This window comes from Lissotriton vulgaris, chromosome 9, assembly GCF_964263255.1.
Source record: "Lissotriton vulgaris chromosome 9, aLisVul1.2, whole genome shotgun sequence".
In the NCBI taxonomy this organism is placed as follows: domain Eukaryota; kingdom Metazoa; phylum Chordata; class Amphibia; order Caudata; family Salamandridae; genus Lissotriton; species Lissotriton vulgaris.
In genome coordinates, this window is record NC_141697.1 from 81251253 (window position 1) to 81267286 (window position 16034).

The 16034-nt window shown below is 43.1% G+C and overlaps 1 protein-coding gene across 2 annotated transcripts in view; it reads right to left on the bottom strand.

Annotated features, from left to right (window-relative positions):
• Window positions 1-1649: 1649 nt before the first annotated feature.
• Window positions 1650-16034, bottom strand: part of TTBK2 (tau tubulin kinase 2) — a 646589-nt gene continuing 632204 nt past the window's right edge. For both annotated transcript variants that reach the window (XM_086937102.1, XM_086937100.1), the window contains one exon: window positions 1650-5180. In XM_086937102.1, coding sequence (XP_086793228.1) covers window positions 4703-5180 — 478 coding nt within the window. In that variant the 3' untranslated portion in view covers window positions 1650-4702. The remainder of the gene's footprint in view (window positions 5181-16034) is intronic.

Below are 16034 nucleotides of genomic sequence, written 5' to 3' on the forward strand. Positions count from 1 at the left end.
TTTTGATAGTTTATTTTTAATGGACAATTTGCAGAACACCCAATTGCTCATTTTGGAGTAATGTTTCCAATAACTAATGTCTAATCTGCTCCAACCCCCTTGGAGGCAGGCAGGTTTAAAAACAAGACCTGTCCCCACATACCGTTAAGAGTGCCCAACAGACCTGCATGTATCTCAAAGGTGCACGCCGCAGGATGACTTACAGGAATTTACTGTCACCACCTGCCACAATATCAAAGGATAAGAGGTTCTAAGAAGGAAAACTTTGAATTCACCCCTTCGATCTCACGTAAGACTGTATATTTTTGTCAGTCTTTGCGATCCCAGGTGGCATGTGTGACCTGCCGTGGATTTTAGTTTATAGTGTACAACACAAACATGTAAAATGAAATTAAATGAATGCATTTAATATAGCCCACAACTACTCGAACTAGAATGTCCTGGTGCAAGTAAGCGGGAAAAGTGGCAGAATACTGAGGAAGGGCTAGTTTTAAAAAAAGCCAGGTTTAAGATACTTCCTGACAGTTAACAGGTCTGTAGTTAATCTCAGAGGTTCCGGAAGACTGTTCTACATCTGTGCGCCAAGGAATCCAAAGATCTCCCCCCACACGAGCAAGGCGTGTTTTGGGAATGAGGGCAAGGTTTGCATTTGAAGATCTATGGGGTCTAGTTGGAATATAGCGGTTTATGTGTTTGTTTAAATAGCAGGCTCCTATGCCATAAAAAGCTTTAAAGAAGATCACCATAGCTTTGAAATTGACCCTTTCCGTCATGCGCAGCCAGTGCAAGGTCCTTAAGATGGGGGTCATATTAGATCTCGGTTTGGGTCTCACAATAGCTCTGGCAGCCGCATTTTGCACCACTTGCAGGCGCTGAACAAGACAATTGGGCAATCCGAGGTACAAACTGCTGACATAGTCTAGTTTTGATGTCACCAATGCTTGCACCACAATCTTTCTACTGTCTTGTGATAATAGAGGCAGGAATTTGTTTAGTATGCGTAGTATGCCAAAACAGGCGCCTGTTAAAGTTTGGATCTGTGAATGCATGGAGAGAGTATGGTCGAAGACAATACCTAGGCTTTTTACTTTCTCCTTGGCTGAAGGCGGAGGTGACGAGTCTTTTGGCCACCAAGTGCTCCAGTTAAACGTTTCAAGTTGTCCAAAAAATACAACTTCTGTTTAATCTGGGTTATACTTCAAATGATTTATCTTGAGCCAATTGAATATCTTTGTGAGGCAGGACCTAATATTTGCTCCGTCAAAGTCAGTTCCTTTGTCACAGGTAAAAATCAGTTTTGTGTCATCCGCATGTGAGAACATTTTAGCGCCCTCTTCTTCTACCAAAGGTGCAAGGGGTGAAATATATTGACTAGGGTGGGACTGAGGATAGAGCCCTGGGGAACTCCCACATTCATAGCAGATATGGGAGATGAAAAAGGGGGTGTGATCTATTTTCCAGGAAGGAGGACATCCAGGTTAGGGTGGTCCCGCCCAATCCGATGTTCAGTAGTCTACCAAGAAGCCTCTCATGTGTTCATGTATTGCAGTGAACTAATGCAACTACACCAGAAAAATAACCATTAACCATTGAGGACTTGAAGGAACTCATCAGTCATACAATGAAAAACCCATAACCACAGCCAATTTTCCTTTTCTTTATTAGTACACATTTTCAAAAACAAAGTAGGTACCTGAATTGATGGCACTCTTTGCATCTGCATAAAGCGAGTGCCCAAATGTAAACACGCATTTGTGCGTGCCATTCACACGCCCAACCACACAGTAGCTGGAGGACCTAACTTTGTAAAAAGAAGCGGGCCAGATGGGAACAGGGCGTTACTGGAATCACATTAATGTGGCTGCCGGTGTTTTCATCATTCTGAACTTTAGACAACAGGGTGGAAAGAGAATACAGACTACAATAATGGCACAAGTAAATGCTCATGCGTAAAAGAAAGTTATTTTTTTCAGCTATAGAAAAACTCAGGCCCATGAAAACTTAAGAAAGGCCTTCAAATGGGGCAAAACAACTTAAAATACTGCAAAATATTTGTCCTTTGATGTAGAAAATAAACTACTGAAGACAGAACTGTGCTGGTATACCAACAGTGGAGAGGGTAGCACAAACAATGGACTTCACAGTGGCACTGGCCACTCATTTGCGGCAGGATACACCTGCAGGGAGTACGAAAGGGGCAAGAGAACAATGAATAAAAAAACATTTATAAAACTCATAGTCAATTTGTTTGGTTTCTGGGTCTGCTCAGCAACATTCATGAACACAGATGCAGCTTTTCAAGTCACAATCAGATTTTGACAACACTAGAACAATCACGATCAAAGGTGCAAGCTTTATTTTTTAAAGGCTGTTCCCTTTGACCAGATTTCAACTTGCCACAAAAAAGAAAACACAATAAATATTATTAAATTAAAAAGGTCCATACAAAAATAAGATACTATAAATAAAAAGCTGGCTTGATGAGAAATGACCAGCCCTTCATCTGGTCGATCTGCAACGCTGAAGACAGTTCCATCTTCTCATGAGGCATGACGGACGGACAGTTCGGTTGACATGCCAGGAAAATACTTTAAGGAAATGAAGATGCAAGGCCAAGAGTATTTCAGGCACACAACAGAAGTAATTCCATAGTCCTCAATCCATAAATTCAATGCAGAATGAGAAATCGTATGTGAATTCATATATGCATATGTATATATATATTTATAAATATTTATACTTTATAATTTACCATCACATGCATTTATTGGATAGCACCTATTTTACAATATAATACAGAGGAAGATAAGTTTCCAATGCTACAGTTTCTGAATGATCAGTTAACAAGGGTGCCTGATTGCATCCTTCTGTAGAGCTTAAGTAGCCCAGATTCAACAAAAGACAACAATTCACCTTTGCATATGGGATGTAGTATTCACGCGAACGGGTAGCCCAGAGTGACTGAGGAAACAGGTACAGATATGGGCAAATTCCCCGTGTTTCCATGGGTCGAAGGGGTGCGGGCGTGTCCTTTGAAACCCAAAGGAACTGCTTTGGCAGCAAACAGAAAAGCTTAACAAAACGCACAGGCAACACTGGCCAGAGAGGCAACTGACTGCAGCAAGCAGATCAAATCTTCCCACCGACCCAGCCTACTTGTAGGTGTGGGAGATGGAATTCAATTCATGGGTCTGATGTTCGGATATTTCTACTGGCCCTGCTCTTGACCACACACGGTAAATATATGTGCAACACTTCCCACAGGTGGCAGTACTTTACAGCCAACTGGGATGTAGGTAAGACGGGTGCCTTTTTCAGAGGTGCACTGTTTTTTCCTTCTGTACTGGCATTATCATAAAATGAGATGGACTTTCCCTTCTCTTTATAGACACTGTTGGCAGTGAGTGTGGGGCCAGATTTTTTTTTTTTTAAACTACTACTGTGTTTTAGTAGTTAGTCAAACCGGCCATTCACACATCTGGATAGTCCTGAATTCCAGTTAGTGCCTTAATGCCAAAGCATGCTGGTCAGCTCTATATTTTAATGGCAGTTCCGGGATTGTGGCCACCTAAAAATTTAAATTGTACAACTATAAATAACCAAATAGAGGGCCAGCCAGGCTGCTTTTCAATTGTTAATTTACCTGCTGCGTAGCTTTCTTATATCCTAAAGGCATTTAACAGAATGGAGCAGATCTAACAACCGCAGCGAGGTATAGGGTGCACAAGCGGAGTGAGCTGAACATTAGAGATTGAAGGAAAACCACAAAGGGTAGCTTGCCAAAGATGAGCCAAGAAAGCGTAAACAGCACCTTTAAGAGCTGAATACATTTCAAAGAGAAAAACCAGGACTAGACCAACTGCCCTCAAAGATCTCACACAGACACCCACATGTTAAAACACACACTCTCCCTATCTACTATCCTCTGTATCAGAGACCACCACTGAAACACAACGTGTTGTGCAAAGAATGCAACTGGGACAGCAAAGGTCATAATCACTATTACACTTTTTTAAGGACTACTGGATGCAAAAGGGGAATTAGAACAGCAATTAGGTTTATGTACTTTGGGTGTGCAGCAAGGAACTGTAAATATTCTTAATTATGATACAAATACTTACTCGGTATAATAACATATAAAGGGGTGTGTCTGTCCAAGTGGGGGAGTCTCCCGTACAAAACGCTCCGAAGAGTAATAAGAGAACCTTAACCACATAGGAAGAAGACCTAAATTCTTCCAAGATTCACACCACTTCTCATAGCCAACAATTTCCAAGTCATCAAGGGTACAACTTCTGAGGCAGTGAGTAGTTTGTAACAAAAACAAAAATACTCATGTCCTGGTTTCCTTTCTTTACAGCGGCCTTCAATAAGTGGCCGGTATTAACATACCAACAAGCAACAGAATTCTGTAAAATTATTATTGGGATGAAAATATTGTGCATTATTTGTACTTTTGGTGAATCACCACGCTATATACTCTTGTACAAAACTGTAGTGATCTGCTTGCTGCTTTCTTCTAGGCAATTCTTGGCCACTGGTTTACAAGTTTTAACAAAAACAAAAGGTTAGTGTAAGCGTACTTTCTTTTGATTGTGAAGACCAACACTGATTTTTTTTCCAGGAATACAGTATAAAGACACAACATGCTTCAGGGTAGGTGGCTTGAACGCCCCATGGTATATGAATCAGTGCCTGGCTACTATCTGCTGAGTTTACTGGACACTTTAGTCTCCCTTAAGGAGGACTTCCCACGTGTGGCTTTACTACTTGTTGAATGGTGAGGGCTGCCAGTCCCCTTCAAGCCATTTTTGTTCTGTTTGCTGCAATAGTGGTCTTGTTGACAGGACCGTCTGGAGGAAGATGATCCAGAAAAGCTGGGAGGTGATTTACTCCGTCCAAGATGAGGGGACGAACTCCTCTGATCATGATGAGGCCGCCCAGCTCGCGATGGAGATGAGCTGGCAGTGCGTGGCAGAGAATTGCTTCTTGGAGAGGCACTGGGGCTGCGTCGCGGGATAACTGGACTTTTGGGTGGTGTTTTGGGGCTGTGAGATCCTGGACTTTTTGACTGGGAAGAGCTCCTAGTCTTTTGCGATCCATTCTGAAGGATTTGAGCAAGGCGAGAGAAAAGATCTGAGTCCGAATTGCCACTTCCCAGAACTTTGTATCTACGTAACCTTAAGAAAAGAAAACATAGTCAATTTTTCCCATAAAGATACAATGGAGCCAATAACAACATTCAAATAGATACATTTAGGCAAGACATATATTTTTTTTAATTAATTAAACGCAGTCCTACAATCTCCTACTAGAATTTGATGTTAAGAAAATTCTTTCAGGATAACAATAAATACCTATTTGGCAAACATAGTCCTACCCTAATGTGACCATAACTGATCATGAGCGTAACGCTGAAAATAACCTATCAAATGTTTAAATCAACATATTGTGAGCACTCTCATGCAATACAAATCTAGATTCCCTTTCAAAAGAAATACAAAAAAGTGTTTTATGTTGTAGGTGCCTTTAATATTAACTATTGGTAATGGTGCATGCTTTGTCGGATACCTCAATCCGTCTATAAGGGCATCTGTATACTAAGCGGTTAATCAACAAGCGCTATATAAACACTCCTCTATCCTTCTGCTATCATTCCAAATCCAAATAACTGACTAACCTATCCACCACTTAAAATGTACTTGCATGTTTCACTATACTAATTCAACACTAATCCCCTATGGGTCCTGGAGTAGCGTGCTACTCGCAGAAAAAGCACTTCGACGCCTCGTATGGGGTAGTAAGCGCTATATCCATACAATACAATACAATACAATACTAAGAAGGCAAGAAAAAAAACAAGTGTGGTCATCTTATAATATCTAGAGGTGACCAAACCAGATCACCAGAGGAAAAAGAAAAAAGGAGTTATCGACCTATCTCCCTCCTTCCATGGGTGACAAAGATCACAGAGGCTCATGTAAATAACATCCTATCGAAACATCTGACCTCTGCACACCTACTGGATCCTACACAGAATGGTTTTAGATCTGGGCACAGTACAGAGACGGCACTCCAGTATATGGTTGAACATCTCCGCTCTGTACTAGATGCAGGTCAAACGGCGGCACTGGTCTTATTAGACCTCAGTGCCGCATTTGACACTGTATCCCATACCATTCTTATCCGCAGGCTTGGTGAGGCTGGCAAGGCGTTGGATTGGTTCCAATCGTTTCTCTCGGAACGATCTTTCCAGGTAGTAGTGCCACCGTTTAGATCTAAGCCTCATGCCATCACGCAAGGTGTCCTGCAGGGATCGGCGTTGAGCCCCACTCTCTTCAACTTATACGTCCAACTTTTGGCGGCGGTTGCGAAGAGTTGGGGGCTCACAATGGTATCATACGCCGATGATACCCAGTTGGCGGTGGTTCTCAATGGGGACTCTGGCCAATTGGCATCAAACTTTGCGGATGGTTTGAGGGCTGTTGCTGGCTGGCTTACCACCAACAGTTTACAGCTCGAAACCCTCAAAACCGAGGTGATGGTGTTAGGGAAACAACCTAATCTGTGGGGTGCGAGCTGGTGGCCTAACGAGTTGGCCCCCCCCACCCTAAACCGGTAGCTGAACTTAAAAATCTTGGCGTGTGGCTGGACTCCAAACTTACCTTCTCATGTCACACTAAGAAGGTGGCATCTACATGCTTCGGCATCCTTCGTGGCTTGAGGCACGTCCTTAAATTTTTCGATGCCTCCACTCGCCAGCTGGTGATTCAAGCTAGCGTTTCATCAAGGCTTGACTACGCGAGTTCACTGTTTTTGGGTGCCAATCAGGCAGAGATCCTGCGACTCCAGCGGGTGCAGAACGCGGCTGCCAGGGCTCTGGTTGGCCCGCCACGGTTCTGTTCAGCCCGCAGCACAATTTCTAAATTACATTGGCTACCTGTAATCAGGCGCATAGAGTTCAAGACTCTGTGTTTCACATTCAAAATTCTCAAAACCGACACCCCTATCATCCTCCAGCATCTCTTGTCCCTGTACACTCCTTCACGTAGCCTTCGCTCTGCAGGTCAAAATCTAGCACTCGTTCCACGCTTCCAAAAATGCAGCCTAGGCGGCCGTTCTTTTACTGTGTTGGCTTCCAAGCTTTGGAACGCGCTCCCTGTGAATATTCGATCTTTAGAAAATCTGTTTGCTTTCAGGAAAGCTATTAAAACATATCTTTTCCCCCTGCCTTATTAAATTTCCCTACTTTGTCTATTCTGTTAGTTATGCTACCTTTTCAGATATAGCGCCGGGACGCCCCTTTGCTGGGGCAGCTGTGCGCTCAAAAATCAATTAACAAACATAACATAACATAACAACAGTAAGTCTTCCTCACAGATCATTCACTATTCATTCTGTGGTCCATGACGAAACTGTTATGGAGATACAAGAAAAGATGAAACAGCGATTGATAATAGTAAGACAAAAGCCTAGATACTGTGGTGAACCAGTATCACAGGCAAATGAAGATAGTTAAAAGGATCGCAATAAACATAAATGGCAATCTGGTGTGTAAAAGAAGCCTGAAAAAGAGAGAATATGGAAAGCTGTTTATTACTACAGTTGTGGGTTGCTAACTCCTTAGAAATTTGCAAATTCAAATAATTTGATTGCAAATTCTTCTAGTGATAATATGCTTCCCTTACTGAACTTGCAGATGAGATAAGTAGCAAAATGCTGAGGGAAGCTCATGAGGACAGACATAACGTGACAAGATTCTTCTGGGATTCTGCTGAGGATAGAGCTGTGTGTGATATCTGAAGGTTTATGCGTTAAAAGATGGATAATCTGGAAGTGGGAACAAAGGTTCATGTGCAAATCATGATGTAGATTGTAACCACTTTTTTCTTTTCCACCTAAGATTTTCTAGTAGGGAATTCTACCCTAACCTATTATAGAAAATCATAGGAAAGTTCAGCTATTTAAATCATAGCGTTTCAGAAGTTCCTACAACCAAAAATATTAGCTACGAACATAAAAGTCTGCTTATTAATACTGGAAGAAAATCATAACATACTAGACGGAGAACATCTGGTCATAGTCAACAGCTTTCAGGATCACATGGGAAGGCTGTCACTGACCTTCCTGACCACCATGGTTATCATGGGCAAAGGTAAGCAGGGGTATTGTAACTGTAGGCGGCAGCAGAGAGTTCAGACCTCTCCTCATCTGCGAACAGCGCAGATGCTCCTTGGCATCTGCCATCCAACTAGTCTTTGCTGGGATGCTCAAGCTTGAAGTTCCACTTGTAGGAGTTCTTTACCTTGACTCTGAGAACCCAACTGTAATTTGTTAATATCTATCAGATGAACAATACGAAGGGTACAATAATGTTCCACAGCTTAACTACACCTGAAAAATCAACACCATACACAGAATCTGGGTCTTGACCCCCACTCTTTAACAAAAACCATACGACTGATTGATATCAAGACATGTTTTTTTCAGCCAAAAAAGTAAAAGGCTGATGGGAGAATAACCGAGCGCCAAAAACCATACAACAATACAATTGTGAGGTTCCCCTGATGAATTTGGGCAGCCTTAAAATAATGTTTCCCCAGACTTTCGGGCCACCACATACACAGTAGGATCCTTCGCTACGAAGATTCTTAGCTCCTCACATGTAAAATGTTCATGTTGTCTAAAGTGCTGAGCAATTCATCATCTATCCACAATCGAAGAAGTGTTTTACTGTAAACTCACTTACAAAAGAAACCACTGCAATAGATCAGATGGCAGTAACACATAATATATCTGTACCAATGGGTGGGCGGGGGAGTGAATGTGAGAACATGATGATCTGTATATTAATCAGTTTATTCAAAGTATTCTATAAACCAACTGCATTCCAACGAAAATCAGTTTATATTAAACGATTTATGGAAAAAAGAGACGTATGGCATTTAATTGCCCATTATATATTTGAAAGAGCGCTGACTAACGTACTGCTGTTGCGTGATTGTGTATTTAAACTGTGTACGGGGTGGCCTAACAAAGTGGATGATGAAACTGATCCAAAAGGGACTGATATCTAATACAATAGTTCTCCTGTCGGGTGCCAATTCATATATGTTGAGCAAATCCCTGTAGCGAGACTAGTCCCAGGAAGCTTTTTTTATTAAAAAATGTTTTACCCTAATTTTATTTTAATCAACTCAAAGAAAGAATGGGAAAACTCACATTTAGGAGTCTTCAGAAAAATAGGACTCAGTCACTTTCAATTTCAGAGTACCGCTGGCTACCAAGAAAGCTCATGTTCAGTTTGTTTTTAATTTACGTCTGTTGTACCACCAAGACACCAAAGGATAGGATGTAGAAAGGGTCATGTATTATCTGAGGATGAAACCATCAATGGTGAAACTATTGTTATAAGTAAATGTTTCTTTCTCCAGCAATGGGATCTCCGCAGGTTACCCATTCCATTCCATTCCATTTTCATTTTATTGTTTCTAGAGCACAAACATTCACTCTAAGAAGCTTTTTGGCACTGAAGAGGGCTGCTGCAGGGCCACGACTAAGCACCGGGCACAGCGATTAGCAGAATAAATAAGTCCATAGGGCTTTACAAAAGACATTACGGTTCTTGAATTTGGAGCAGGAAGAAAGATCCACAGTTTGGGCCCTAGATGGGAGGCCGGATTGGCCAGTTATTCTATCCGCATTACCTCTGGGGGATCTATTGAATGCAGTTTTTTTTTTGGAAGGTCGATGTCCAAAGCCTCTATCTGTAGCTACCCGGGTTTATGGCAGCATGCACAAAGAGATTGGAAAGAAACAGTCTGGAAGGGAATGTGGGCTAGTTTGAACAATTTAGTGGTGGCTGGTTTGAACTTTTTGTTCAAGTCTGCTTTTGATTCCTAGACCGGCCATGCTTACATAGGTCATCCGTCAACCATATTGGTTAAGCTTGTATGACGAACATACACAAAGCAGAAGGACACAGACTATAAAACTCTCACAGGAATATTTAGAAAATATTAGCTCAAGGCAGGAATCCTCTGGCTGGTAGAAACCGTTACGCGTAAGGCATGCAACTTTGAAAGCTATTCTTGGTTTCACAGGACACCAGTGGAGAGCCAGCATGGTCTGCGTCACATGATTGCATTTTCTCAACCCAACTGCTCCTCTGACCATGACATTTTATACGTGCTGAAAATTAAATAGTGCGGATTCTGGAACATGCAAGTAGACGTGGTAAAATAATTAATTTTGGTGAGCACAGACGCTGATACAGTTTTGTAGTAGAGGAGCTTAAGGAGAAATGGTAGAATCTTCCCTAGAAGGTGCATAGTGTGAACTCTGATGAAATGAATGGCAGTAATCTGGGACATAACTGATAAATCTTAGTTCCTACTCCCACAAATATAACCTTAGGAGATGGAGTGGGTGAATAACTCAGACAAGTGGGCCAGAGAGCCTCGTGCCAACATTTTTTGTTTTTCCCGTATAGTCCTGAGGTTGTAGAATTAGCAGCATTTAGAAGACTGTATCTAAAACAGGAGACTTTCTTCTGTGAATGGTCAAATGTTCTATTTCACTAGTCCAGGCCAATTTATCATTCCATTTTCATGTAATGTTAAACTCTGTTGTGGGATAGAACCTTAAATAATTAACCACGCAATAGCAATCCACCCAATCGTCATTTTGATGCATGGTATATTTGTAAGAAACAGCATCTTCATCATCCTCCTCCTCTTGGGACTCAGTACTACCTTCATCTAATCATCCCTCTCCAGCTGCGTCTTACTGCTCCTCATTTTTCAGAAATGTTGTGCATAATCTAGGAGCCAGACAAGAAAAAGCTTGCTTAGATGTTTTGACTTTTCTAGCTTCAGGAATTTCCACTATTAGACTGCTAGGTTGGAGTCTGTCATTCAGGTGAGTGATAGGCCAGTGTGGACTGCTTAATGAGTTATACAAGCCGTCCTGAAATCAATTCTTACATCTAGCAGGAGCCAATGAAGCTGTCATAAGATGGGAGTGCTATGGCTGGATACTTTGCTCAAGTAACCTGATGTGTGGCAGCATGGATACTGGCTTTTAGGGGTACCATCACAGACTTGAGAAGACCTACCACTGTTGCACTTCCTTCATCAGGATGGGTTAGGACAAGGGCATGTACTGCTGATCTGTAGTTGAGTAATGGATGTATGGTTTCAGCCTTCTATGTAGATGAAGCTGACAGGTGCAATATTTTCTCAGTTTGGCCTGATGATCAGTTAGACTCAGGTTTTGTCAATGATAAAGCCAAGTGACTTGGTATGTGGACCAGTGTTTTTCTTACTCTGCTTTATTAGTGTGAGATGGAATAGGACAGCAGAGGCATGCTGACCAAACATTTACCAATGAGTTGCTTTGGGTGCTAAAATGAAGATTCCATCTCAAATGCTCTGAATTCGCGAACTCACTTGTCCTAGGTAAGTGCGCCTCTTTTCGCTATCATACAATGTCACCCTGCCGCAGGGCCTCTAATCCCTTAACTGTAGGCTCAAGACACTTTCTTGGATATAACAGGTGTATTGGGGCGAAGGGGGGAGGGAGGAGGGTGGCGCACAAGTTACCACTTGTGTAACGATATATCTGTAAGAGACATTAGTTAGTGATAGATTCCTTACCTTAGAATATCCCCAGGCGTCAGACTGGATCCGGAAATGTTTGCGTAGCAATACCCCTGCGCATCGGTAGGCATCGTCCGCGGCTTCGCGTCCGTCGTCGGCGCCGTTAGCGCCGGAATGACGTCATCGGAGTACTTAGACGCCGCCCATGCGCGCTGACGTCAGTTCTGATACACAGCTTTTCCGCGCCAGATACGCAGAGCCATGATAGAACCAACACTGGTGTCAAGAAATTAGGGCCCTGAAAGGGGATGACCTTAACCCTAGATATCGGTTCGCAGAACGGGGAGGATGGGTGGGTCGGTAAGGAATCTATTGAGGAAATATAAATTTTATGGTCAAGTTGTGTTCCCTAGCGTGTACCCCACCGTCTCCATGTACCAGCTTAAAGTGCATGTAACTTCCCTCCTGTGCCAGCTATGAAGACGCAAATACATTTGCGTCCAACGTTAACATGTCCTCTTTCAGACCCACCCTGAATGGGTTGAATAGTCCGTTTCTAAGTATGCCATGCCAACGTCTTTTTGTGGTGTACTTTACACATTTTTCAGCTCTGGCAAAGTAGGCCCTGAATTCTGCCACTGAACCTTTTTTCCTGCCTTCTGACTCTGAAAGCCTCAGCCCAGGCTGTCTCTGTACCCGTGACCTCTGACTTACTTTCTGTGCGGCTCCCGGCGCTTAGCACAGCCTGCTGCCTGCCAAGACTGACTTCAACCTTCGAATTATTTGTTCCGCTCCTCGAAAATACATTCCTGCCTACTAGTTTAAGTAAACATCCTCCCAGCTGCAGAGCGAAGGGCCCGGCCTCACTGACTCCATGCAAGTAATTCATAGCCTCTGTTACCATGCTCCCATGGAAGGCCCATGCCCCCACGCTTCTCATGCAGACACTTAGGCGCTTATACACGCACTCACAGTCAGTATAGAATAGCTTCTGCCCCAGAGACCTTTTCCGTTTAGATAATATGGTTCCCAAACATCAGATATCAGATATGATAAAAGTACGAGTTGATCTGACATGCCAGACTTCTGTCTCTTTCCGCCAGTGTAAATGTCAAGTCCCCCTGCACCCTCTGGTTTCACGTCAATCACACGTCATGCAGCTGCGCGCGCATCCAAGCCTCAGATTTCTGCTGACATTGCAACATTTCTGCTTTTGTGCCACCCACTTGTGACACCTACCTATGACGTTTCTAGCACACACCTCTAGTTCACGCCTAGTTCACGCCTTCTGATTAAGTATTACTAACACGTGGATGCTGTTATCTTGTCTTCTCTCAGCTGTTACGCCTACTATATTGGTTTCTATGATGTGATTTAAGTATATAAGCTATGTATTGTCAATAAAATATTGCTCTATCCCTTCCTGAACCCCTGTGGTTGCAGGAACATGATATCCAGGTCATGACCATCCCTTTTTGAGGAATAAAACCCCTAAGAACTCTAACACCACGGACTCTGCCTTTTTCTTTCCGATTGAGTTATTATTGATTAAGTACTTACCTGCATAGAAATTAAGACGGTAAATCAAATATTTACGACATTTTGGCGCCCGAACAGGGACCCCTCCCCCACCCCACGCGCCGGTTGGTGCGTTGCAAGCTCTGTCCCCTGCCATCAGTTAGACGGAAACTACGCGTACTGGCAGGATTTCCTGTATCTCCCTCTGGCCCACGGAGGTGACGAAGACTGCGATCAGCACCCAGACGAGGCGGTGAGGAGTGCGGAGGATCCCGACCAGAGCCTAGCCGAAAGAAGCAAGGTCCGAGGTGTCAAGAGGCCCACCAGTTTCCGAAGTATCCACGTGTCGAGTCGAGTCGAGTCCGGTCCAGTCCAATCGAGTTTTCCGAGGCCTTCTGTTTCCGTGCTTCCCGGTGAGTACCATTGCTGGGACGTATCAAGACGGGTTTGGGTACACAAATTCGGTCTGCACTGTTTTAGACAGTGTATCTGTGCTGTTTAGCAGTACATCAGTTATTCAAGTTTTTGCATTGTCTCTGACAGTGTATCTGTGCTGTTTAGCAGTACATCCGGTATAGGGGGTAGTCATATATGTCTCAAATGTCTTTTCATGTGATTAATGTCGTGGTATGAGTGTGAATGTTTTTAATGTGCATTATTGTGTTCTTGTGTAACTAGCTGTATTCAGTATTAAGTAGCAAGGATTGAGAATTCAGTATTAAGTAAACAAGATGCCGTTTTTCAACAAGTTAAAGCAGATAGGAACTAGGAAAGGGATACTAGAGGAAGAAATTCCTATCCCCCCTAGGGACACTCCTGGAAATTTTATGTACCACAAGCATGGCTTACATGCCATATTGTATCTAGATTTATGGGCCGATTATACTAAGCATCTAGACGAAAGACACAGATGGCCTGTCACCGGAACATGGGATGCCGAGTGCATCATGAAGGTAGAGGAAGCACTATGGAAAAAGAAAGCCAGACAATCTCAGAAGGACGCCATAGAATTTTGCCGTAAGGAATCACATAAGCGTGCTGAAAAAGCACTCCGTAGAGAAGACAGACTTAAAGAATCAGATAAAGCCCAAGAAAACGAATTAGTTACTGAAGGGATCCGAGTAAAATCAGAACAAATAGACCGCGCACGAAACAATCTCGTAAATGGTATGTATCTCGTGGCCGAGGGTTCGCCTGAGACCACTTCAGAAATACCGAAAAATCTGCCGCCACCATTGGTTCCAACTAAAGTAAATCACAGGACGACTAAAGACATATTTCTGAATTCCTATCTAGAGGATGTAGCACCCGCTTACACTAATCTGCCTGTCCGCGTCCCGCCTACTGACGGTGACGGAGGTGGCAACCCGCCTCCAGACCATATTCCGCCACAACTGCAACCAGGTTTCCCCGTTCGACAGCCCATCGTTCCTCCACCTCCACCACTTCCCGCACTTAAAATTGATCTACCAAAACCGCTTCTACCTGATCCTACTAAAAGACAAGTTCAAGTACAGATACAGACTCCACAGAGAGATAATGTCCAAACTTCCGCCTCAGGAGGTGCGACCGGGGTTACCGGACCCCGCCACCAACACACAGATTACACCTTAGGGATATGCAGAACCCTTTTATGCTCCAATCACCCCGTCTCGACATACTCAAAGAACCGCTCCAAGTTTGCAGATACGATCCAGTACCCGGTAAAGACGATAGGATGTTTTTAGCATCACTACGCTTACGACATGCTGCAGATTATCTACTGTTATTCTCAGGAATGAAAGAGCACCTAGATAGAATATATCACTTTGCTCAGACTGGGAAAGACCCTGAAAGTATTAAGGATGCCATGGCGCATCAGAAAGTTGACACTCAAGCATATATACTACGCTTTTTTATAAATTGCCTAATAAGAGAACGAGACAGGCCTGAGACAGAACAGGATGAAATGGAGGCACTCAACAAGTGGGGCCAAAATATATCTGAAGGAAAACATGATAAAGGGGGTTGCATAGCCAGTATGTATAAGAGAATAAGAAAAGCAGTGACAGAAATACACGAAAAAGAGAAAGAAAAAGCTTCCTCTGAGGAGGAGGAAGAACCTGAAGAACCAGAAAAGACTACAGATACGATAGCGTATGTAGGTAAGGGAACTTACCTTAGGAAAGGCATTCGTCCGGAAAGCAAGAGAGTTTTTCTCTCTGGCATAACAAAACCGAATTCTCCTGAACAGCAGTTCCAGGAGACTGATAAAAGGCTTCGAGACCGAATAGGGTACCACGTACTCAATTCTATGGATGAACAAGAACTAGCCCGGTCAGCAGTATTATGGGCTGACAATCCGAACATATACAATGATGACACAGTAGCGCAGACATTTCTGAACCTTTCCCCAGACGAGCAGAAATTAGCAGGTGTATACATGATTCAGCACCTCCTCACGTTATACAGAAACCAACATTCTGATCCAGGTCCCTTACACGATACATTAGAAGCACTACTCATGGATAGATGGAGAGGTCTAAGTACCAAGTTAATACAAATAATTCTAGAACAACGACATAGATACAACACTTTCTTAAGTGCCGAATATGTACCCGCTCCGCCCCCAGAAAGGAAAATGTATCATATGGAGCGTCTGCATGGCATTGAAAGTCAGAACCCCTTACGAGAAGTGCATCCAGTTATGGGTGCCGATCAGACCTTGAAACGTGTGTATGTACACACGCCTCTGACTAAGTTAGAACTGTTAGAAATGAAGAAACTAGTACCCTGTCATGATAAAGACCCTGCAGGTTTTCATAGAGAACTTAAAGACATGTTACTGATGGGGGATTACACATATGAAGATATCATGAAAATGTTAAAGGTATTGTTGCCTACCGGCATCTACGAGAAACTCAAGGAAAAAGAATG